Below are 25,319 nucleotides of genomic sequence, written 5' to 3' on the forward strand. Positions count from 1 at the left end.
TGTCATCAGTAACTTCTATCTACTCTCCCTTCTAGCTCTTCTCAAGTAAAAACAAAAACAGAATTAAAAGAGCAACAATAAAAAGGCCACATGACTTTTAAACAACAACTCCCTTGAATAAAACTAATAGGTCTTAATATATATAAGGAGTGGCACAGTAAAAAAAAAAACAAAAAACCTAAAGCCAGCAAAACAAAGAATTAGAAATAAGCATACTAGAAGTTACTTATGTTTAATGCTTAAAAGTCTGAATGCACAAACAATCTACCATTATAGAAGCACTGGTGGTCAATACAATGCATTAGAACTATGTACAATGCACAGTTTAGTATCAAAATCTTTCTACACTGTAGAGTTTTACGAAACTGTTAATGACATCAAACACTAAGCACTTAAGACACCATTTTGTTTTCTGCTACCACACTAGGAACGTCAATGGACAGTCCGTTTCAACTTGCAGCATCCATCCATTTCTAGTATGAAATTAAGTAATTTTCTACTTATACAATAAAGTTTATCTACACAGTTCTCTTGATTTTGATCCATAGCAGCAAAGGCACTGTACATCAGCAGATCCACAGACTTAAAAGATTTTTTTAAAGCATTCGAACAAAATAATAATAATTAAAAAATGAAGTCACATATCATAGTTTAACACAACAACATAAAAGATAACAACAATGTTTCCGGCACAATGGCACAGCCTGTGTCCATTTCAGGGACATCCAACTAAGACATGGAAAGAACTGGAGGTAAAGCAAGCAAGTCCTCATCCCAGGTGAGAGTCCATTCTTCCTGGTTTTCAGAGGGAGGCCCTTGCAAATCCTCCTCTGCTGTCCTTGTCTTGTAAAAGACGTGACCTGCACAGTGGGAGGACTCCTCCCCTGGATCTGCGCCATTCCCAAAGAACATGCCAAAAAATAGCCCCTAATTTATCGTAGACAAAACTGCCCAAAGGCATACATCTCCCTTTGCAAAGAAATGTGGCAAAAATATCCAGAAGGGATTAAGTTCTCCCTTTGAGGCCAAATTTAATTTGTTCATCTGTCTATAATACAATAAAAAAGGAATTAAAAACATATTACAAAGACACTTGTCAACAAGTCAAAAAAAGGAAAAAAAAGAAAAAGTCCAAGTACTTTTATCGAATATAGTCTAAAGCTATAGATATATTTGTTAAAGTTGTCCGAATAGACTCAAATGAATATGATGTGGTCTGTCACATTCTAATTGTTTAAATTTCCAAACATCTTTTAAAATATGTAAAAACAAAAACAAAAAAATCTAACAACACAGCAACATATTGCTTCCATATGTAATTATACATTTCACATCTCTATACAGTCATTAGTCTACATTTAGTGACATTTTTAATCAGTTATTTTAACCTTCCTTTCCCCTCCTTTGCCAAAAAAAGGGGGGGACGGGTATCAAGTACAACGCATCTTCATTACCAATGCAGGAACAGACAGCTTTATTTAGTCAGTCATTGTTAGAAAGCCTTCTTTAAACAAAATAAATATATTACAGATATAATACATAATTAAAGATTCCTTTCACTGTTAAGTAGGGTTATCCATGATCTTCCAAGTAGATAGCTGAAGATTTTGATATCACAGGTTCTTAATGAGTATTCACAATTCAACAGCAGGGAGGAAGTGGGGAAGGAGGGGCTGACTCCACAACTGCAATGAGTAATAGGGAATCCTTGGTTCTGGACGCGGGGGAACAGAAGGAGGAGAGAAAAAAGTGCTACAAGGAGGAGGAGTCCATTCCGCATGAAGATCTGTCCTTAATAAATAACTTCATAAACCGTGGCCTTCTTATCCCCAGAGCCAGTGACAATGTATTTGTCATCCACAGAAATGTCACAGCTGAGCACCGATGAGGATTCTTTGGACTGGGAAAGAGACACACAAACACGTTAAGGACGGAAAGAAAAACCTATGAATATTGAGAGGCAGGACTGGAGGACTCAGAACGAAAAGCAGCAGAGCATGTTCCCTTGACTAAAATAGGAGCTCAAGGAGAAAATGTAGTCCCTTAAGTCTCTTTAAGGTATATTCTTAAAACGGCTGAGCCAGGTGCATTCCCACTGACATTTCACTCTGTTGGTCTGGACGCTCTTGTACTGGGGGTAGGAGGGGTTGGGGGGGTGCGGAGACGGGGACACTAAGCGCCAGGCAAGTCCTCGGTACAGTGCCCCCCTGCTGATGAAGGAAGGCTTTACTTCAAATCCTGGTCTGCAGCTAAGGGCAGTGCTCTCAGTATGAAAACCCTCGGCGTCACTCAGATGGCTTGGGCGTCGATGGAGCCGCAGAACACCAGACACATCACTTAACCTGTCTGGCCCTATTTTACCCATCTGCCACCTCAGAGGGTAGTCTCAGAGTCCAGATGAGGTTAGATAAGGGGGAACTGCACTGAAAAGACTATTTGTTTGAGACAAGGAATGCAAAAATATTTCTAATATAAATCCTAGTTGACCCTCATGTAAAAACAGAATGTAAATGTACAAGTGGGAGTGAGTTCAATAGTTAGGAGGAAAAATGTACCCCTCATAGAGTTCCAGTACCACATTCAACTACACCAACTGCAAAGCATTCACACTTAACTTTTAATTGTGCTAAATAAACAAACAAATCCCACAAGATTTTACTGGGGCTTTGAATAGTTTAAAAAAAAAAGTTTGACATGTAGATGCTAACCTACTATAAGCATTTCTCAAACTTTTAGTTTGCAACCTGTATTAAATACATTTTATTTCCCAAACCAGCAGATACAAGATATAACACACTTATCACAAAAAGATATACTCTTAAAATATTTTCATATTTCAAAAAAGTGCTGGTTGGGGACTTCCCTGGTAGTCCAGTGGTTAAGAATCCGCCTGCTCACTTGGGGACATGAGTTCGATCTCTGGTCCAGGAAGACTCTACATGCTTCGGGGCAACAAAACTCATGTACAACAACTGCTGAGCCCACTCTAGAGCCCCAAAGTTGCAACTACCAAGCCCACGAGCCTAGATCTCATGCTCCTCAACAAAAGAAGCCACCACAATGAGAAGCCTGCACACCGCAACTAGAGAAAGTCCACACACAGCAACAAAGACCCAGCATACCCAAAAATAAATATGTTTTTTAAAAAAAGTGCCGGTTGGGATCATCCAAAAGTCATGATACAAAAACCACTCTGTTACATTATAAACTTCACGACAGCAAGAATATGCTATTTTTATTATCTTGCACAGTACTTTCACTCAATGTATGCAGTTTTAGATTCAAATGAATTAATCTCCTCTATGATGACTTAATACCACGTGGTCAAGAAGGCTGCAAATATATTATGCTATTCCTAAAACCACCTAGGAAAGAGCTTCCCAAATACATAAGGTTAAAAAGGAAATCTTTGACTTATGAAATTCTCACATACTAGCAAGAGAGATAAGACGTGTGTGTGTGTATCATGCCAACAATCCAGTACCCTACAAATAATTCCACAAACTACACAAAGTACCACTGAATTAATAAGAATAAAAGTTTATAAAATTAGTCCAAATTTATTAGTTTCCTATAGCACTCTTTTTGGCATAGAGGGGACAGAAATATTGATAACATGCTAATTAGTATTCAAGCAAAATGCTCAAATTTTACACAAAATTTTTAAAAGCCACAGTGCAAAACATAAAATTTCAGAGAAGACATGAAACTTCTAACATGTAAACAGAAGAGAGAACCACAGAGCACTGAGCACCATGCAGTTAGCATACTGGGAGTGAAGGCTACACATGTGAAGCATTACCTGAAATATACTAGCCCCATAAGGTGTTCTCCAGGCATTCAGAAGGTTGTCCTTTCCCGTGCTTACAAACCATTTACCTAAAGAAACAGGGTTTCAAAAAAGGCAGTGTCTATTACTTTGTCAGAATCCTAAGATCTGTGTTACAGAGCATCAGTGATACACAGAAAACTTACTTAATCTGAAACAAGTAAGAGTTTCCTTTCACTGGAAAGATAAAGCCCACTCTCACACTGTATAAGTGAGTTATTTATACTCAGGACAGGGATGAAGTAGACAGATACCAGAAAATGACACAGTATTAGGGAAGTAGGCATGTGTGAGAAAGGAAGAGAATTCTGAGGAGGGACACATCCATGAACTGAAGATCTGACTTGAAACGAAGCAGCAGGAAGGTGGATGGGCAGATGGTGGACACGGGGGGCTTGCTTACCACAGTGGGCGAACTTGAGCGACAGCACGCAGCTCTCGTGCAGGTGGAGCTGGTACTTGTCAGGCTTGGTGACGTGCAGCACCTCCACGTTGCTGTTTTCCATCCCCACGGCCAGCCATTCTCCGGTTGGGCAGTAGCCCAGAGAAAAGATCTAGGATGGAAACAGGTGACAATGTTGGTGGCTACAGAGGACGTACTTCCTTTAACAGGGAGGCGAGGCACTGCTTCCTCTGGGGATACTGCTTAAATAATGAAAGAAATCAAGAGGCATGATACTGGATGCTTGGGGCTGGTGCACTGAGACGACCCAGAGAGGTGGTACGGGGAGGGAGGAGGGTGGGGGGTTCAGGATGGGGAACACGTGTATACCTGTGGCGGATTCATGTTGATGTATGGCAAAACCAATACAATATTATAAAGTAATTAACCCCCAATTAAAATAAATAAATTTATGTTTTAAAAAATTAAAAAAAAAAAGTTAAAAAAAAAAAGACAATGTTAACTGTGCAGGAAGAAATTAAAGGCAAACGTGTAACCCCAAGTAATGAATCAGATATCCACAATCCAACTTACTAATCAATTGCAAGAAATTCAAAGGTCTACAGAGTAATGCTTATTGAAATAAAAGTTTGCAAAAAGCTTGTAATAAATGAGATTAAAAAATCTGTCAATAAAATATATACCATTGTATTATTTTTCTTAACTAATTCAGCGTCAAAAGTGACTGTCACATGGTTAAGGAACTGCTCTTAAAGTCTCTGATATATCTTACAAAGTCATGCGTGTGTGCTAAGTCACTTCAGTTGTGTCTGATTCTTTGCAACCCTATGGACTGTAGCCCACCAAGCTCCTCTGTCCATTGGATTTTCCAGGCAAGAACACTGGAGTGGGTTTGCCATGTCCTCCCTCCAGGGGATCTTCCCAACCAGGCATCGAACCCGCATCTCTTATGTCTCTTGCATCAGCAGGCGGGTTCTCTACCACTCGTGCCACCTGGTCACACGGTAAACGAATATTTGCTCAAGTCTCTCATACATCTCACACAATCCAGTCTCTAAGATGGCACGCGCCCGAGCACACACCTGGGAGGTGAAGTCGTGCTGCTGCAGCTGCCGCCCCTCGCGCAGGTCCCAGGACCGGACCGTGTTGTCCAAGCCGCCCGTCCAGAGCTTGGTGCCATCGTTAGAGATGTCAATGCAGCTGGCCCCATCCGTGTGGCCCTGGAATTGCCTGAAGATGCCAACATGGAGAAAAGTCCTTGAACTTTTAAAGTTTTTAGGTGAACTTAGTTTAGAATTCCTCAGTCATCAGTTTCACTGCAGGCCTGATTGGTATATTTCCTTTTGGTTTATTAGGTTTTCTATTATTCAAAATAATAACAAAGCATATATGTAGAGAGATTAAAGTTTAATTGAGATGCTGAAATCTCCTGCACTTTTTATTTATGAAAACTTAGAAAGTACTCTTCAAATTACTCATATGCTAAAACATGACTGAAATAACTGATAGGAAAAAGATGTCCATTTGAAACAAGAAAACACAGCTACATGAATATGAATTAATCAAAGATATGATCTGAGACCTACTCTATCCTTGGGATATGAAGGAAGGAGAATGCAGGAGATCTTTCCCTTCTGAAAGCTCTGCGGAGGGGCAAAGGAAGGGGCAGGACAAATTCTGCATTGAGCAACAATGCAGCATAGGAGGCAGCCCCAGGAGCACGTAGAATGTGTAAGAAACGGGGGCTGGGGGTGGGGATTAGAAGCAGTTCCTCATAAGAGCCTTACACTAAAGGGAAAAAAGTCATGACTACTTTGTTTTTGGAATCATTTATAGAGTTGCATCCTACAAAATAAGTTACAGGTGGACAGCAGGGGTCTCTTCTCCTTCACCCTGTCGCCGGGCTCCCTTACAATCTCTGCAGACCCTTTAGCGCTTCACACCTCTTGCTCCTACTCTCTCAGGTGTTGACACCTGAAGATCTCACGTGCTTCAGGGTTTTTCCTATCAATGCCAATCCCATATCACCTCATTTCTACACAAATACAATTACTTCCATTCGTCCTGAAAGGTGGGACTACAGATTATCTACACCGATTCAGGGTGAGGTACACTGGACACAACGCCTGGGCCCAGTGTAGAAGCTCAATGATTATTTGTCAAAAAGAAAGACAGTGTCAATACACATGGCACCAAGGAGAGAGCCACACACGGTGAACCTTCTCAATGAGTGTCTATCAACAAGGATGGTTTGTTAGCACAGATGGCAAATTATAGGTGTCTAATGAGCTCATGAGGCCATGGACACCTTACATGTATTAATTATGTAAAACCGACCTCACATTTTAAAATGTGAATTGGATGTGCTTAGTATAATTCAAAGAAAAGAAAAAAGAAGCCCTTGTCCAATAAAGTTCAAATGGTGCAGAAAACAAGGTTTTACAGCATCTTAAAATGGCTCTCTCCTCAACAATTTTGAGTAAGACAGCTGTATTTCATCTTTTTGAAAATACACACACAGCTCCCTGGCACAGCACAGTTAAGTCCTCGGCCCTGGCGCAGGACCCTGCTGACCCACCTCACCAGCGTCTGGTTGTGCAGGTCCCACACAGCGATGTTGCCGTCGCTGCAGCAGGAGAAGCAGACCTTGGAGTCGGGGCTGATGGCCAGGGCGTAGCAGGCGGGGGCCGAGGACGTCAGCTCTGCCTTGATGCGCGGGGTGGGCGCCGCCAGGTCCCAGATGGACAGGGTGCTGGCCTCCCCGCCCACAATCAGGGTACGGCCATCAGGGAGCAATCGGCAGGAGCGGATGTAGTTGTCCCTGTTCTGCAGAGACAGAGCCCATCAGGAGGTTACTCATGAGGAAAGGAAAGCAGCGTTGACATGAGAGCAGAAGGCCATAAACCTATTGTGTTCCCTCCTGGCTCTAATGAGCCATTTTCACTTATGACAATGATAAAGTGGATTAATGCTAGCAAATTACATGAAATTAAGGAAGTACTTAAACTTGATCTACAAAATTTAGTACTGAGATATTTAATCTTAATTAGCATGAAAATACAAAGATCTAGACCCACTCCCACCACCAGCAAGTCAACCAGCCGCCAGAGTCATTTGCACCCACAGACTCAGCAGCCCTCACCACCCTGGAGCAGCCAGGCCTGGGAACTGGGTACAGTGATCTGGCTGCTGAAAGGCACTGCTTCTCTGACGCCAAGTGACAAGGACTTAGACACCTTGCAGTCCCTTCCAATCACCAGGCCCTGCATTACCTGGCCAAGGGACATTGTGGGCTTGATTAAGCAGACCCAACCTGAGGCAAGGCTTGATCAAGGTCTGTTAAGTGACAGGAAAAAGACAAGTCCTCAGCTCATGAGGTTATGGGAGTCTTGTGTAACTACGGTAAACTGATCTAGCTCTGTGCTGCTGCAAAAATTCTCCTGTTTATCCAAGGAATAAAATCAAACTGAAATTTCTTAAGTAACTGAAGGACAAATACCCATAAGACAGATAAGGGGATAGCTAGTGTTTATCACACAAAGTATTAAGTTACTTGTCTTCAAAAGTGACAGATGTTGATACTTGGGTGCACTCTCACAGAAACCACCATGGGCTCTTAGTCTTTTTTTTTCTTTTTTGGCTACCACAAAGTGGCATATGGAATTTTAGTTCTCCAACCAGGGACTGAACCCATCCTTCTAGTGCAGAGTCCTAACCACTGGACTTCCAAGGAAGTCCTGTCTTAGTTTTCTTAAACTTTTTTAATCAGACAGGAAAACAAGTAAACTGCCTGCTCTCAGGAACTGGGCAGGATGAATGAAAACTGTACTGGGAGTACATGCCACATATGAAGAACCAGATGAATCTACCCTGAGTAACTGAAAGAAGACAGCGGCCAAGTTAAAAACCACAAACCACTGAAGATAGCCACCCACCTGGGATCAATCTGCATGCTGTTGGTACATCCAGCCTATTTTGTGAATGAAGGCTTAAAGCATGTTCATTCATGTCCACTCACCAGACAGTCGAGCTGAGAGACAGGGCTCTTGTTGCCAGGGTGACTGATGTCCCAGACCTTGACACAGCCCTTCCCACCCGTGTACACATGTCGTGTGGGGTTGCTGATGGTCACTGCACACACCACTTCCCCATGGTTCAGGGTGTTGATCTGGCGAGCGTGTCGGGGAATGCCAGGGCCGATAAGGGCATCCGGGGGGAAGGGGACGGGCTGCATCTGACCGTCTGCGGTAACGTGGAAGGAGTATGCCCTAAGACAGGAAAAAGGAGAATTGAAAAATGTTACTTAACTGATCACTGTAATGAGATGAGAAATAAAACATTTTCAGTGCTACTTGTGATTTGCAAACAGGTCAAATTTACAATATGGTGGAAAGAACTTAACTTTCAGAGCCATAGAGCTAAGTCTCTGATCAATTATCAGGTCAGCTCTTCGCTACCTGCTATATGACATCAGTAATGACACAGTCTCTATCTTTAAAATGGAGTGAATGCTACCTATACTTCTCAGAGAATTAAATAAGGTTACCAACACCCAGTATACTATCTACACCTCCAGTCACTTTGCAAACTGAAATTGCCTTGTAATTCAGGTGATTCAGAAGCCTGTGATAAGATTTTAACCTACAGATCACCTCAGTCCAATCAAGTGACTTACTAATGAACATCAGTAAGCTAAAATTATGAAGTTTTAGAAAAGGCAGAGGAACCAGAGATCAAATTGCCAACAGCCGCTGGATCATGGAAAAAGCAAGAGAGTTTCAGAAAAACATCTATTTCTGCCTTATTGACTATGCCAAAGCCTTTGACTGTGTGAATCACAATAAACTGTGGAAAATTCTTCAAGAGATGGGAATACCAGACCATCTGACCTGCCTCTTGAGAAATCTGTATGCAGGTCAGGAAGCAACAGTTAGAACCGGACATGGAACAACAGACTGGTTCCAAATAGGAAAAGGAGTACGTCAAGGCTGTATATTGTCACCCTGCTTATTTAACTTATATGCAGAGTACATCACAAGAAACGCTGGGTTGGAAGAAGCACAAGCTGGAATCAAGATTGCCGGGAAAAATATAAATCACCTCAGATATGCAGATGACACCACCCTTATGGCAGAAAGTGAAGAGGAACTAAAAAGCCTCTTGATGAAAGTGAAAGAGGAGAGCGAAAAAGTTGGCTTAAAGCTCAACATTCAGAAAACAAAGATCATGGCATCTGGTCCCATCACTTCATGGGAAATAGATGGGGAAACGGTGACTGCAGCCATGAAATGAAAAGACGCTTGCTCCTTGGAAGGAAAGTTATGACCAATCTAGATAGCATATTCAAAAGCAGAGACATTCCTTTGCCGACTAAGGTCCATCTAGTCAAGGGTATGGTTTTTCCAGTAGTCATGTATGGATGGATGTGAGAGTTGGACTGTGAAGAAGGCAGAGCGCCGAAGAATTGAAGCTTTTGAACTATGGTGTTGGAGAAGACTCTTGAGAGTCCCTTGGAATGCAAGGAGATCCAACCAGTCCATTCTGAAGGAGATCAACCCTGGAATCATTTCTTTGGAAGGAATGATGCTAAAGCTGAAGCTCCAGTACTTTGGCCACCTGATGCAAAGAGCTGACTCACTGGAAAAGACTCTGATGCTGGGAGGGATTGGGGGCAGGAGAAGGGGACGACCCTGGATGAGATGGCTGGATGGCATCACGGACTCGATGGACGTGAGTCTGAGTGAACTCAGGGAGATGGTGATGGACAGGGAGGCCTGGCGTGCTGCGATTCATGGGGTCGCAAAGAGTTGGACACAACTGAGCGACTGAACTGAACTGAAGGCATTACAATGCTTTAAGCCTATATGGTGAAATGGCATATGAGCCACCAAAAAAAAATAAAACCTTTTGGATAAAGTTCCATCAGACTTAACAATAATAAATCCCAATAATTCCCAATGGAATCAGAACCTTAAAAAGACTCCTGTGTGACTGCCCCAGAGGTCCACCTGTTAGTGCCTATCAGCAGCTCCATTTCCAAGTCATTTCCAGGAAAAACCCTCTAGTTGTAACAGCATTTGGTTCACTTAAGTTCAATCACCTCCCTCAATAGACACCTCTATTCTTAAGGCACTGAATTCAGGGAACAGATGACAAGTGAGGCTGTTCTGATGCAAGTTGGGTTCCAGGAGGCGGGAGATGTTGGCAGTGAGCAGTGGGGAGCAGGGCCTGTCTAGGGGAACGTCATGGGCAGCAGCTCACTTTGGAAATGATGTCATGTTCCTTGGATTGGAGCTTTAGAATGTGCTCTGTTTACGGGAAGGAGTTTATGAAAGACATACCAAGGAAAAGCATTTATGGGTAGACAAAGGACAGGAGCCTGGATCTATCAGGAAGTTTTAAAATCAAAACAGTTTCTAGTTCTAGACTTTTGGTGCAAAAGCCTACAGAATGGCCACACGCATCCAAGTCTGACCCATTACTGACAGGATATCATCAACAACATCTTGAAAGTCCCCAGAAAGGACAAAGCTGTGGAAGATTTGGGGACCAGAGGCAGAGGGCTTTCTCTCGCTCTCTAGACTACACTGAGAACTAGGATATGGAAGAGAAGCAGTATGTCAGATTGCTGAGGGGGGAAGTGGTGGGAAGATGGGAAACCAAGAAATACATTCCTTTGGTCAAAGCAGCAGGACATGGAGATGTGTTGTATGTGTGGCCTGGGAGAGAGAGATGCTGAGAAGAGTGCTCAGGCTTGGAACCAAGTGACTAGCGAGGCTACAATACACATCAGAGAGGGTGACAGGGAGGCATAACCAAAGGGGAGATATGTGGGGAGGTAAACAGTATAGTTTTCTTCAAATTGAGGGCAGGTGAGGAATCAAACATCTGAACCAGAAGTTGAGCACTGTGATTCAGAAGAGAGGTTAGGTCAGAAAGATCACTGTGTGTTCATTCACAAAGTGGTGAGAGCTGAAGCTAAAGGAGCAGAAAAGGATAAATCTGGGGCGGATTATGCAATGAGCAGACTAGATACAGAACTTAAGAAAATGCTTACAACATTTAGGGGACCCCAACAAGAGCAGTCAGAGAGAAAGAAAATCAGGAGACATGATAATGTGCAAAGGGGCATAGATAGTCAATAACGTTATTTCTCAGGTATCCCAGCGCGTGATGCACTTGATGCAACGAAGAGAAAAAAAAAACCCACATATCCCCTGTTCTCCTAAAGTGACATTTTGGGTGCTGGGGTAGTTGGCAGATGGGCTGAGGGGCTGATACGCTGGTGCATCAGTGAGATACTTACATAAATAAAGCTGTTATATGGTCAGTGCTGTGAACAATGGAGAATTTGACAAAGTGAGAAGAACAGGGAAAATTGCCCCATTAGGGGTAATTGTGCCGCAATATAAAGAACAGGTATTAAGTTACCTTGGCCAAGAAAGGAAGATGGTATGAGGAGGAAGAGGATGGTCAACTGAAGGCCAGAGGGAGACAGAATATTTACACTACTCAGTCAGAAAATAGTTACTAAATAAATGCCCAATATGTGCCAAGTACCATCAGGGGTGAACATCCTAGAAGGGAAGAGAGATAATATATAGGCAGATCAATAGGTAACCTCAGACAGCAGTTCTCTCTCTCTCTCAAACACACACACACACACACACACACACACACACACACGGTTTCAGATAAGAGAGACCAAAAGTGCACAGTGAGGTCTGAGATGGTGTACAAGCTGAGGCCTGAAGGCAGGACCCAGTCTCACATATAGAGAGGAGGAGAGTGTGCCAGGATGGGAACAGCAAATCTGAAGTTCTAGAAGAAGAGCCATGTGAGGAGGCCCCCAAGCACTCACTGGAGAGTGAGAGGCTGGAGGAAGAGGCAGGACCCATGTTAAAAAGGCCTCAGAGGCTGTGTTGTGGCATGTGGGCTGTTATTCTGAGCAGAACAGGAAGTCACTGGAGACTTCTGTGTAGGGCAGGGAATGACGCAATTCAGTTAATGTTTTCAAAGCATAGTTCTAGTTGTTGGATGAGAATGGACTGTAGAACGGAAGGAAAACTAGTCAGGGGACTAATGTGGCAATCTAGGGGAGAAGCTGGTAGCCTAGGCATGAGAGACAGTAAGAAAGCTGGGAACAGATTTGCAATTTCAAAGATTTCTGTGGCTGCGTAGAAGCAGAGAACGCTGTTCTCGATGGCATGTGGGGCTCATGAAGGTGTCACAGTGGAGAGTGATGACAAGGTCTTCCCTGGGGTCTATTAAGTAGATAAATGATGTCAAACAGGACAGAAGTTCATTAGAGATGATGAGGCCCAAGCCCTGCGACGAGGTTATGAAAGGGCTGATCTTGTGTACCATGACACCCAGGATGATGGCAGCCTCTGAGTGGAGGAAGACCCCAAGCCAAGTGTAAAGTCTTAATTTAACTGAGAAATCTTCCAACAAGGCAGAAGACGGGGTGGACACTCAGGCACACATTTGAGATGGGTTGGGTTTTCACGTGAAGGCAGAATGAGTCTAGTTCTGGAAGACACTGGAATGGAACCGGAAGTGGGGAGGGCGACACAGCCTTTATAAGCCTGCCATTGGCTCCGAGGATGGCTGACATGAAGTAAATGAAAGGGCAGCCCATGGAGAGCTGCAGGTGGAGAGTCTCCTCAGCAGAGAGCCAGGTGTCAGTTCAGGCAAGGAGGGGAAAGCAGTGAAATTCTGAGGGGAGACAAAGGCTAATGGATTTAGCAATTAAGAGGTCATGAAGTAAATCTTAAAGAAAGGAAGATTATTCCAAGTTTAGAGATGGTGTTAAACATTCTTAATGATAATTTCCTTGAAAAGATATCCCTTCACTCCCCTTCACAATAACTAATGATTCTTAAAGAGCCTTGAGAATTAAAACAGTTAAGAAACCAGGCACGTAATTTCTTTAGAGGTTTTTCAACATGACATTCTTGACATTCATGACATTCCCCAACCTCTCTGTGAGCTCCTACTATGTTCCTGGGACTCCCTGAATTGAGAATTTCAAGGGTCTACTTACATTAAGGGTATAATGTAGCCCTCTGTTTACTATTAATATATATATATAAATATATAAACAAATACATACATATAAATGATACTTAAGACTGGAAAAAAGAAAGCTCTAGTACATACGTATTATCAGATTTCAACAAACTCTGATGTGTAGCTAGCAAAGAGTACTGAAAGCCAACCTTTCTAGAAATGAGAGAGGTGCAGGCCTGAACATCTATTTCTCTAATTAAATGCATCAATACTCCTTATTCACCTATTCTGATACAGGCATCATGCTGAGATACAAAATCAGGTAAGATGTTGGCCTTGCCCGTAAGTGGCTTATAAATTAGGAAGTATGACGAGAAAAGTATAAAAGGGGTTACAATACCAGGTGCAAGATGGAAGAATGAAGTTCTGTTGTGGTTCAAAAAGCAAAAATAAAGCTTATGTTTCATGAAAGACATGGTATTAGAGATGGATTTTAGAGAATGGAAGGACTTCACCAAAGAGGGAGGAAGTTGGAAAAACCCTTCCAGGTGGAGGGAAATAGCTCTAAAAGGATGAGATGAAATGATTTTGGGAAGACTTGGATTGGTTTTAATTCAGGAATTCACTAATTCAGCAATGACCCCCAACACAGTTAAGTGCTGAAGGAGCTAGCTTGATAAAATATTTCTCTCTCTCTCTCACATACACACACACACACACCATGTACAGAAGGTCAGCCTGAAAATTTCACAAATAGATTTTACTGAAGAACGCTTGTAGGAGGAGGAGCAAAGCCGGTCAGAATAAATCTGGTAGCAAGAAGCACAACAGACAGGAGGAGCAGGACAATTACCAATCTAGGTAATAATTAACCCAATTATTTTTCCAATACTTATTAGTCCAAAGTTATTATTAATACAAAATTCATCCAATAATTACTGGATGACAATTAATCCAATAATCTAGATGAGGGGCAATGGGGCACTTGAACCAGGTAAGGAGAAGGATGACACACTAGAAGTAACAGTGGAAATAAAATTCTATAGGACTTAACTGAAGAGAAGTGAGGAAGAAGCCAATAATGACAGTGTCTGAGCACACGGGAACAAGGAACAGAGTACTCTGAAAACCGGGTAAGCCTGGGGAAGCACTTTGTGAATATAATAAACTTGTACCACAAGCAATACGCACTCAAGATGCCTAGCTGAGATGTTCAACAAATCACGAAAATATAGGGCTGGAAGTAACAGGTGCAGGAAGCCACAGAAATGCACACACACAAACACACACACACACACACAGACTCTCTCTCTCTCCCCCCACCCTCTCTACCCCTGTCTCTCTCTTCCCCCACCCTCTCTACCCTTGTCTCTCTCTTCCCTCCACCCTCTCTACCCCTGTCTCTCTCTTCCCCCACCCTCTCTACCCCTGTCTGTCTCTTCCCCCACCCTCTCTACCCGTCTCTCTCTTCCCCCCACCCTCTCTACCCCTGTCTGTCTCTTTCCCCACCCTCTCTACCCCTGTCTGTCTCTTCCCCCACCCTCTCTACCCCTGTCTCTCTCTTCCCCCCACCCTCTCTACCCCTGTCTGTCTCTTCCCCCACCCTCTCTACCCCTGTCTGTCTCTTCCCCCACCCTCTCTACCCCTGTCTGTCTCTTCCCCCACCCTCTCTACCCCTGTCTCTCTCTTCCCCCCACCCTCTCTACCCCTGTCTGTCTCTTCCCCCACCCTCTCTACCCCTGTCTGTCTCTTCCCCCACCCTCTCTACCCCTGTCTGTCTCTTCCCCCACCCTCTCTACCCCTGTCTGTCTCTGCCTCCCACCCTCTCTACCCCTGTCTCTCTCTTCCCCCACCCTCTCTACCCCTGTCTGTCTCTTCCTCCCACCCTCTCTACCCCTGTCTGTCTCTCTTTCTCCCTCTCGGCAGATGAAACTACAAAGTGGTCTCCAAAGGAGATGGTCAAGAGAAAGGAAGTTTGGACTTCCTGACAGAAATATACTTCAAACAATTCAGACATCTGCAAATCGACCTCTTTAAAACATGTGTATTGAGGATGCCATTTTATTTGGATCATATTTGGATGAAAACCCAGCACAGCTCAGAAGGTTCTTGGCGTTCCCACCTGTACTTCCTCCTCCCTCTGTGAGAGGCCCAGTTCCATAACATCACACTCATCACTTCCAAGCTTCATTGGCACCTTCTCCACGTATCTGATGTCTCATACGACTGAACTAGACCCCAAATTCACAAAGAAAGGTCTGGCTGTTGAACTCCATGCAGCATTCAGTAGGACAGAAGGTTGGGTTCTGGGAGCATATGAACCCACTAGAAGGTTAACCAGCCAACAAATAAAACTTGAGAGTTTACTGTGTGCCAGGAAGTGTTCCTATTGTGAAAAATTTTGCTTTATAAAAACAAATAAAAACAACAGCAGAGAAGAATTTCTGAATTGTGAGCAGCTTAAAACCCATAAACCTGAGACCTTTTGTTATGGCTGCAGTCACATGCCATTTCCCACAATATAATTATTACAATGGTTTCAATTGAATACTTTTATATTATTTATAAAAGCCTCATATAAGTAGCATGTGAGGAAAAAAGTCCACTTCTGGCTGATGTTAAAATTAAACTCTGTTGTCATTTCAGTTACTTATTGAGAAGAACTTCTGTTAATTCAACAGAATAAGCAAGAGGACCCAAGGTGAATTAGCAAGTAAATGCTATTTTATTCATTAGTTTGGAACATGCATTTAATTATAATTTGTGATAATATCTAGCAATTATTCTGTAAAAAAAAAAAACAAGGAGAGAGATGCACAAATGTTTCAAGTTCTTCTAAAGAAAAGCAGTTCCTTTGTGTATGTGGTGAAGAAGGCCTTTAGGTAATTTATTATGTTTTATGTTGTAGCACAAAAGATAGTTTTCCTATTGAAAAACATGCACAAGTGTCACAACTCTCCATCCTGTGATCTAGAAGCCATATTCCATCATCTCTTCTGTAAAAACCTATAATAAAAGTATTTCTCTCTATATGCATGCTGCTGCTGCTGCTAAGTTGCTTCAGTCGTGTCCGACTCTGTGCGACCCCATAGACGGCAGCCCACCAGGCTCCCCATCCCTGGGATTCTCCAGGCAAGAACACTGGAGTGGGCTGTCATTTCCTTCTCCAATGCATGAAAGTGAAAGTGAAAGCAAAGTCGCTCAGTCGTGTCTGACTCTTCGCGACCCCATGGACTGCAGCCCACCAGGCTCCTCTGCCCATGGGATTCTCCAGGCAAGAGCACTGGAGTGGGGTGCCATTTCCTTCTTCCCTCTATATGCATAATGAGTGCTAATTTGTATGTCCTGGTGCCTTGTTAAAGACACACAAAGATAGGAAGAGGGAAATCTAATATACTCAGTCTAATCTTCTTACGGTATCTCTGCCTCCCACTATGTTCTACTGCATAAGCAATTGAAAACCTGATAATAACCCGGGCAAAGCTCAAGAGGAAATGGTGCAGCAGTGGACTGAACAGCCACTGTAAACCAAACACTGGACTAAACCTCCATCATATCATCTCATCCTCAGGCCCTTCTTATCAGGGAAGGTGCCAGCCCTGTTTTTAAAGATGAGCCAACTGAGGCTCACGAAGTTGAGAAACTCTGCATAAAGTCAGTTCCTTCCTAGTGTCAATCGGCAGAGTCAGAATTCAACCTTGGATCTATCACACTCCAGAACCCAACCCCTGTTGAACACACCACGCTCTCTTTGGGGTTTCCTGATGTCATTTGCCAACTGCATCAGCTGTGACCTGGTAATTCCAGGAACAAAGACCATCAAAACAAAGCCATCCTGCTACCCACCACCCCTACCGAAAGTGTGATGCACCACTTCACCTGGCAGCGGTTACACTACAGCTCTGGGTACACCTGCCTGGTGACTAAGTGGTAACTCCACACAGTACTGAAAACAGACCACACCGCTTCCCTCAAGAAACCAACCTCTCCATCTCCACAGGTTTATATGAAACTTGTTGGTATTCAGTTTATTTGATTAATCCCTTGATTTTGTTGTTTAGTCACTGCTTGAAATAGACCGAACTTTCACCTTCAAATACACCAGGGTTCTTGGTCAACAAGACTTGTCAGTCAATCAACAACTATTTGCCGAACACAGACAAATACACAGAATTTTATGGTAATTGATATTTATACCTTCAACTCTCAAGGAACTCAAAGTCTAGTTTGCCTTGACTCGCTTATTAATCAGTCAAATATTTACTGAGCAACCTGGCTATGGAACCAGGGCCGTGTATGACGCAACAGGGAAGTTTAGGGTAGAGTCTGCAGAGAAGTTACAGAGGAAGAGCCAAGAACATGAAACATCAGGTGGAAAGTGAAGGAAGGGTCAAGGTCAGGCATGTTTAATGCTGTGGGGCCAGCAACATGGGGAAAAAAAAGAAGACAGGCAGGAAACAACAGGATGACACCTAAATGCCTGAGTGTACAGCAGTGGATAAACAAGCAACAGGAGGCTAGTGAAAGGAGACTGGCACACATCTTCAATCATCTGTCGAACAAGCATAAACTGTGAGCACCAAAGAGCAGAGAGCTGTGCAAAGGCAGTAATGAAAATTAAATGCAGTGGATTAAAATGAAGGATAAGGAATAACACGTGGGAGAGATCAGAATGTACAAGAAGAGGCTGGAACAACTGCTGTGTGTGTTTCACCTTCATGGCTGGAGGGGGCCATGAGACTGTAGAGGCTCCAGATACCCGGTTCACAGGACAGGAAGCCAACTGAGCAAGCCACCTTTGCCAGAAACACAAATGAGCTTCTTTCTTTTTAGCCCCTGAAGTTTGGCATGTCTTTCCTTAACATGCTCTAATTTTGAGCATCTAGGTTTGCACATAAGATGACTTTTTCCCCCCAAGACAATAAAAGAATTGCCCTGAAATCAGCAACAGATGTAGAGAAGATCTGACTACTAGAGATGCCCCAGCAATTTGCATTTCCACATCAGAAGTTTGAGATTTTAATTGAAAATCTAAAACCCCACCTCATTACCTCTTGCCTTGTGCTAAAAAAAAGAAAAATAAAATATTCTGCCCAAAAAAAAAAAAAAAAAATCCCCACAACAAAAAACCCTTGCAAGCTGAAGGAACTTGCCAACACCGCCCAGTAGTTCTCAGAGTCTAAAGGGCCAGTGAGGGCCCAGACAAACAGTGAACACGTGGCACAGAGCTTGGTACTCACGGCTTTCCTCCTGGAATGCCTGTCAGGTTTGGAGGTATCGCCGGCACACGCATGTGATGGTGTGGATCAAATCCAACCTAAAATTGTTCCCAAGCAAGGCAGCAAAAAGAAACATAGTTACATTAACTCATTTCATCCTACTCAGTACCTTTCCAAATCCTAGGAGAATAGATGCTTTTAAAATGCAATTTTAGAGATAAATATACATGTATTCATTGATGAAATAATAGGAGGATGTACATGATTTCATGGTCACATACTTGGGGGTGGAACAAACATAACAAAAAAAACACTATTATCATTGAAGCTCATGATGCAAATGAAGGGATTACTATATTTATTATATTATCTGCTCTACTTCTGTAGGTCTGACTTTTTTTTTACGGAATATAACACACAAAAACTGCCCCTATCTTATGAAATAAAATGAATCGTACAATATAATAGCATGCAGTTTAATTTATAAATAAGCTCAGGTTGCTCCATAGATATACCTCAAGCTATAAAAACTACTCTAGGCAAAAATACACATGGCCATTTTCTGAGCTCTGAAATACTTTCATTCTGTAAAAGTTTACAACATACCACTGGTGATCTCCCGTAGGCAGCGGCCGCGGCGGCAGCAGCAGCAGCTGCGCTCATCTGCGGGGAGATGTTATGTAGCCCTGCGTAGGCAGCTCCGGGGCTGGTCAGCTCCCCATTCATCCCCGCGTGCGGCACAATCCCAAACGGGGTTGGGTATGGACAAGGTACTGCCATGGGGGTCCTTAGGCTTGACGCTACAGACCCAAACAGAAGGGAGGAGAAAAAACAAGGACACACACAGGAAATAATAATGAGGTCTAATGAATACAAGGAGTAACATGTTCTTACATATGTTAAGAAATAGGATCTGTAATTCAAATAAGCTTATTTTAATGTTTGCAAAAGTCATTTAAGCTTTCATCAAGGTTCAAACATTCACCTTAATTTACTGAACACCTACTATGTGTCAGACAGGGTAAGCGCCAGGTGCTTGATTCGGACTAAAACAACTCACAGCCAGTCCATGCTGATCATTGTACTCTTAATGTATTACACTCTTTAAATTGCTATAATTTCTTTAAAAACAGGAAGCATAAATATGTACAGAAACTTTTTTCTGACTAACCCAACGGGTCGACTCCTGGTGGTTTTCCGGGAACTGGCCTCAATCCGGGAGTGGAATTACTGCCTGGGGTGGGTGCATCGGTTCGTGGAGTAGGGGTATTGGACTTCGACACAGGAGTAGTAGATTTTTCATTCTAACAAGAGATGTAATGGAATACACTGGTAATTAGAGCACAATTTTAACAATTATGTTAAACATTTGAAATGGTAAAGAAGAAGGAGAGAAAAAAGAAATGGAAAAGATTCTTCAGTGTGGGCCTTTTTTATTAGTTAAGAAGAGCTAACAAAGAAACAAAAAGTGTTCCCTGAGACCATAAAACCAATCTTCGGGAGGACATAAATCAGAGCTGAATTTGGGGCAGAGGAGACCATTTCCAGGAAACTGGTCTGAGTCAGACAAAGGCTGACAGTTCGTGATGTCCTGATGTGACTGGCCACTTGCTGGTTGCTTTTAAGACTGAGTGGTTTTGTTGGGTTCCTGATGAATTGTTCATGCCACAAGAGGCGTCCCTGGTTAACAGGTCCCCTTAAAAAAGAACCAAGCCTGAATCATCACAGAGATCAGCACAGATGAGCTGTCGTTAACAGGCCGGAAGGCGAAGAGAAAACAACAGAAATAAACTAAATGCAGCCCTGTACCAGACACAGCCTCCAAATCTGCAGACGAACTGAGGAATTTTCTTTCTTTCAGCTGTGAATTCAAAAGGCTATTTGAAAACTGATTTTTTTTTTAACACTATGTTATAAGGAAATAACTGGTGAGGAACAAGGAAGACACATCACATAAAAATGCAATTAACTACACAGCCACAAAAGACGAGGCTACAGGGAGATTATCCTGACTTGCAAGCAGTTCCATTTTTTGCATTTGTGATTTGTGGTGTGACTCAAGACAGACTTTTATAAATGACAGATAACTTTTTAGTTAGGAAGGGAAAACTATTGCAGTCATATATAGCTTGGTAATTCAAACAAAGCTAGCAACAAAATCACATCCAAGCCAAAAACTAAATTTACCATAAACCACAGATGACAAAACCATCTCTATAGCCCCAATGTGTGTATCTTTATCTTCACTGAAACATGTTTCACTACATTTCCACATGTCCTTCCCCGATCCTTACAAAAAGACTCACAAAACAAACATTCATCACCAACAAGTCAGTGAGCGCTCACTCTGTTCCAAAGTACCTTTGTCAATTAAACTTGAATACTGAACATATACATATACTTAGTGATCAAAGTCCTATGGAAAAATGAAGAAAAATAAAATTTTAGAATTAATTAAAACTAATCATATGGAAACAGGCAATGCAAAGAAAGACAGTGAAAGTGAGGAAAGTGTCAGTCGCTCAGTTGTGTCCAAGTCTTTGCAACCCCATGGGCTGTAGCCCACCAGGCTCCTCTGTCCATGGGATTCTCCAGGCAAGAATACTGCAGTGGGTTGCCATGTGCTCCTGGGACTCTTCCCGACCCAGGGATCAAACCCATGTCTCTTATGTCTCCTGCATTGGCAGGTAGGTTTTTTACCACTAGCGCCTCCTGGGAAACCCCAAGAAAAATGAATAACTACTTACAAGGCTAATTTCTTTGGATTTGGAGGAAGGAGTACTGCTGGAGGATGCAATCGAAGCTGGACTGATAGGGGCATCTTTCTTGAGCAGGCGTGTCTTGTCCAGGCCATTCTCTCTCGGAGAATGTGCTGGGCTCCCTCGAGGTGATGATGGATCCTACAAAGGAACATCAAGGGTATCAAATACAGCACAGCACATTCACAATGCCAGAGTACTTGGTGTGGACGTTTCAAGCCAAAGTCTTCAATAGCTTAGGAGCAAAAAATGTTCTGTAACAGACTGTAAGACTCATCAGATTGCTGCAGAAAATATTCAGTATCAAGGTCAATAAAAATACTACAAAATTTATATTTATTTTAAAACAGCAACAAAAATAAAAACTCTACAAATTTGCAAGTAACTTGTCAAGGAGACCTGTAGACTGACCACAGATGTCTGGTGTGCATTCCTGTTGGTAACAGAACGTATGTGCACTTCATAGACAAGAGTAACAATAAAAAAGAATGTGTAATACACAAATTTTTTAGATAAACAAATTGTGGGTCCCTTTAGAAATTAAGAAAACATTATGGACACTAATTGTTGGGACACTAATCATTGTTATAACTGGGTAAGAGCAGGAAGTCAAATGAGCCACAAACATACCTCATTGGAAACGTCAACCACCAAGTTGTCATCACTCTTCTCAGCATCGCTGTCCTGCATTGACAATTGAGAAGCATTATCTCCTCCCCCAGCAAAAAAAAAAAAAAGCAGCCAGATTTACCCTAGGTAAAGTCCAGAGTAATTAATTCCTCACACTTTATAAAAATGAACTGCACCAAACAGTACTAAACACTCTACAATGTACTGTGCTTTTTACTCCTTGTGATGATGCTATGAGATAGGTAATAGGATGATTCCATTTTAGTTGAAGAAAGTCAAAGCTTATGGCTTGTTAGTCTAGAGTATCAGGTGCCACCTGGCCTGCCCATGCTACATAATACAGCCTACAGATGGGTGGGATTGTTCTGTCAGTGTCTTTCAAAGACTGGGTAAGAAGCCACAATTTTGAATTTGGGAGGTTTCACATGAAAATTCAAGTTCTTGGCTTCTTTTGAGCCTGCAGTCTTGCAGGGCACCAGCATCAGAAGTGGAACGTGGTCAGCGTGCCTCCACACCAGGGAGTCCCATCCCGCTTCCTCCCTTCACTGATCTGAAGCAGCAGTCACTGAAGGGAAAGGAGTGTCGGTCCAGGCTAGGAAGGTCCAGGCTAGGAACACATCTGGATGTCTCTGGAAGTAACATTCCACAAAAATGGGCTACATTCCTCAGCACAGGAGGTCATCCAGACAATTTAACAGGTTGTCTGTGATTTTACATTTTCCCTTAACATTTCTAGCTGGCCACAGAAAATTCAACCACCTTGAAATGTATGAAGGGAAGCAAATTCATGTAACAGAAATAATACGGAACACAAGTCCTCTATCTGTTGCCAGATGAAACATTGTTTCCTGGCTCACTCACCTGCAAACACAGGCTTTCAGTCAGCCAACTGACACTCAGCTACAACTGTATTAACTAGTTTTCTCTCCTAGAATGTTATCTTGTGGTCTAGTTTTGGCTGGTAATATTAAGAGGGTAAAATGGCTGCTGATTAAAAAGCAAGATAAACTGCCTCCCCCAAAGCAAAGGTGAGTGAACCTACATAACGAGCTGCAATCTCCTTTTCTTCAGTTTTCTGCTTTTTGCTATCAGAGGAATAGTCTGTGGAGTTTCTGTGCTTCTCAGCACCTCGGAAACTGGCTGATGGAGATACCGAAGAGCTCTGAAATTAGAAAGGAAAGCAAAATTGAGAGATGACCAGTCATTTAACCCTGTCATTTTCTAAAAACACATGAGACTTTATCTCCTTTTTGCTTTTAGTATATGCCAAGCTGTTAAGAGGAGACAGGCCTCCCCCTACCCACTCCGTGTTGATGCGTGCGTGCGTGCTAAGTCACTTCAGCTGTGTCAGACTCTATGCGCCCTCATGGATATAGCCTGCTGGGCTCCTCCGTCCATGGAATTTTCCAGGCAAGAATACTGGAGTGGGTTGCCATTTCCTCCTCCAGGGGATCTTCCCTGCGCAAGGACTGAACCTGCATCTCTTACATCTTCTGCATTGACAGATGGGTTTTTTACCACTAGTGCCACCTGGGAAGCCCACCCTGGGTCAGTAGAGCTATAAAGCGATCACTCCCTAGTGGTCAGATATGATATGGCAACTCCTCCACTAGCTCCAGAGGCAGGGGTATAGGGTGGGAGTTTAGAGGAAGAAGTGAGGACTAGTAAGTGGGTTCCCATTGATAGGGGATGAGTAACTCTAAACCCTTCCTTCCTGTATCAGTCCATCTCAAGGTTTTATATGATTACTCTAAATGTAGGAAGCAAGCATGGTAACTACTGTTACTCAAACAATTACTCTTATATTTGGTGGCAGAAAAGATAGCAGGCATTATCCATTAAAGGCTGAAGACAGAAGCAAAACACTGAAAGTAAAACAATTTCATAACGTGTACTGATAGCTTCTTGACTATCATCTATGTCCACTGAGTTCCAATCCTCATTCCCAGGCCATGAGACTTGCTTCAATGCTTCTGCTTTGTTTTCCTACCATGACCCAATGCAATCAGGCTTTTACAACCATTATGCCATTGAAACCATGCACACAAACACCATCTGTGAGCTACTACCTACCAATTTAATGCCAATCCCTATATCTAGTTTTTCCCCTTTCCAGCCTATCCTCCACATTTCTGGGATTCTCAAACAAATCTCTTTCCAGAGATTCTCACCCTTCCTTTAAAAATGACAAACGGTGTCCCACCATCCACAGGGGGGGAAAACCCCAACTTCTGAGTATATAGCTGTCTTTCAAAGCCCTTCACTCTCTGCCCCAATTCAGCCCAGGCCTGGTCTCACAGCTCTCAGCATGTTGCTGCTCCACCTTATCCCGTTCAGTGGGAGCCTTTATTTCCCCCCCCCCCCCCCGCCCAGCTTTCAAGAATGTCCTTTTTCTCAGTATCTTCCCTTTGAAACCCTCTTTCATCGTTCTTAAGAACCAGCTCTAACTTCACTGTTCGATACTCCCTCAGACACTGTCAGGCAGAATCCATCACTCTTCGTGTCCCTAATGTTTTATTCACCCAAACAGTGGAGCACTCGCAGTCAGTTGATACCTATTTGTTTAGAAGGTCCTTCCCACTCCAGGCTGCGGATCCCCAGTGGTGGGGGCACCCAGCACAGTGAGTGGCACTGAGCTGCCAAGAATTATTTTTAATGAACAGAAATGACTGCACAACCCCTCTGCACGTCTCAGTTGTAATCTAAAATTCATGTGGTACACTCCTTTCCAGAGAGTCCCTTAGCTAAACAAATCCACAGGAGGTCATTCAGTAGAGTAGGATCTGAGGCATGATGCCCCTCAGGTCTGGCAACGTGGTGGCTCCACCCCTTCTTCACCTTACTCCATCATATACTTCTGCACCCCTTCATCCTACTAATGTGGTGTTTTACAACAAGAAGAAAAATGAGTACATCTGTCTATGATTCACTGAGTCTTTTGATTCTGATACTCTCCACTGAACATTACTGCTACTCTGTCAAAAAGGAAAACTTGATTTTTAAACAATGACAAAATATTTTCTTAAAAATTAATACTAAATGGTAATGTTTATTTATTGGCACACATGTACAAATAGGTTTTTCTTTGTAAACTGGCTATTTCAGTAACTGTGGGTAGCACTTTATTTGCGAATTTTACTGTAGAACAGAGTTTTACATGTTGGAGTTTCCTAGTAGAATGATAAAGTAGTTAATTACCACTAGCATTTAAAGGTTAAGCTGAACAATAGGCACTGGGGCAATCAGCAATGTTCTAATAACATAATTGCTCTAGAATCAAATTGGACTTGGCACGGACTCTCATCATGAATCTAACAAGTCTACCATTCTGCCAGTGGAAGGCCATTTGGACTTTTGCTAGACATGTGAACAGGAGAAACTGAACACTGATAAAGACAAAAATCACGATTTTACAACAAAAGCTTATTATTATTTCTCTACTGTTATTTTAAAAGTGTAGCCAGTTT

At 42.7% G+C, this 25,319-nt stretch overlaps 1 protein-coding gene across 11 annotated transcripts in view; it reads right to left on the reverse strand.

The window, feature by feature from the left end:
• Nucleotides 1-216: 216 nt before the first annotated feature.
• Nucleotides 217-25,319, reverse strand: part of TLE4 (TLE family member 4, transcriptional corepressor) — a 159,950-nt gene continuing 134,847 nt past the window's right edge. For all 11 annotated transcript variants that reach the window (XM_069576288.1, XM_069576287.1, XM_069576290.1 and 8 more), the window contains 12 exons: nt 22,895-23,014; nt 21,853-21,906; nt 21,211-21,363; nt 19,635-19,767; nt 19,070-19,263; nt 18,485-18,561; nt 8,251-8,500; nt 6,811-7,058; nt 5,315-5,462; nt 4,233-4,383; nt 3,803-3,879; nt 217-1,900 (listed from right to left, as the gene is read on the reverse strand). In XM_069576288.1, the coding sequence (XP_069432389.1) occupies nt 1,793-1,900; nt 3,803-3,879; nt 4,233-4,383; nt 5,315-5,462; nt 6,811-7,058; nt 8,251-8,500; nt 18,485-18,561; nt 19,070-19,263; nt 19,635-19,767; nt 21,211-21,363; nt 21,853-21,906; nt 22,895-23,014 (1,713 nt within the window). In that variant the 3' untranslated portion in view covers nt 217-1,792. The remainder of the gene's footprint in view (nt 1,901-3,802; nt 3,880-4,232; nt 4,384-5,314; nt 5,463-6,810; nt 7,059-8,250; nt 8,501-18,484; nt 18,562-19,069; nt 19,264-19,634; nt 19,768-21,210; nt 21,364-21,852; nt 21,907-22,894; nt 23,015-25,319) is intronic.

This window comes from Ovis canadensis, chromosome 2 (genome assembly GCF_042477335.2).
Source record: "Ovis canadensis isolate MfBH-ARS-UI-01 breed Bighorn chromosome 2, ARS-UI_OviCan_v2, whole genome shotgun sequence".
NCBI lineage: Eukaryota > Metazoa > Chordata > Mammalia > Artiodactyla > Bovidae > Ovis > Ovis canadensis.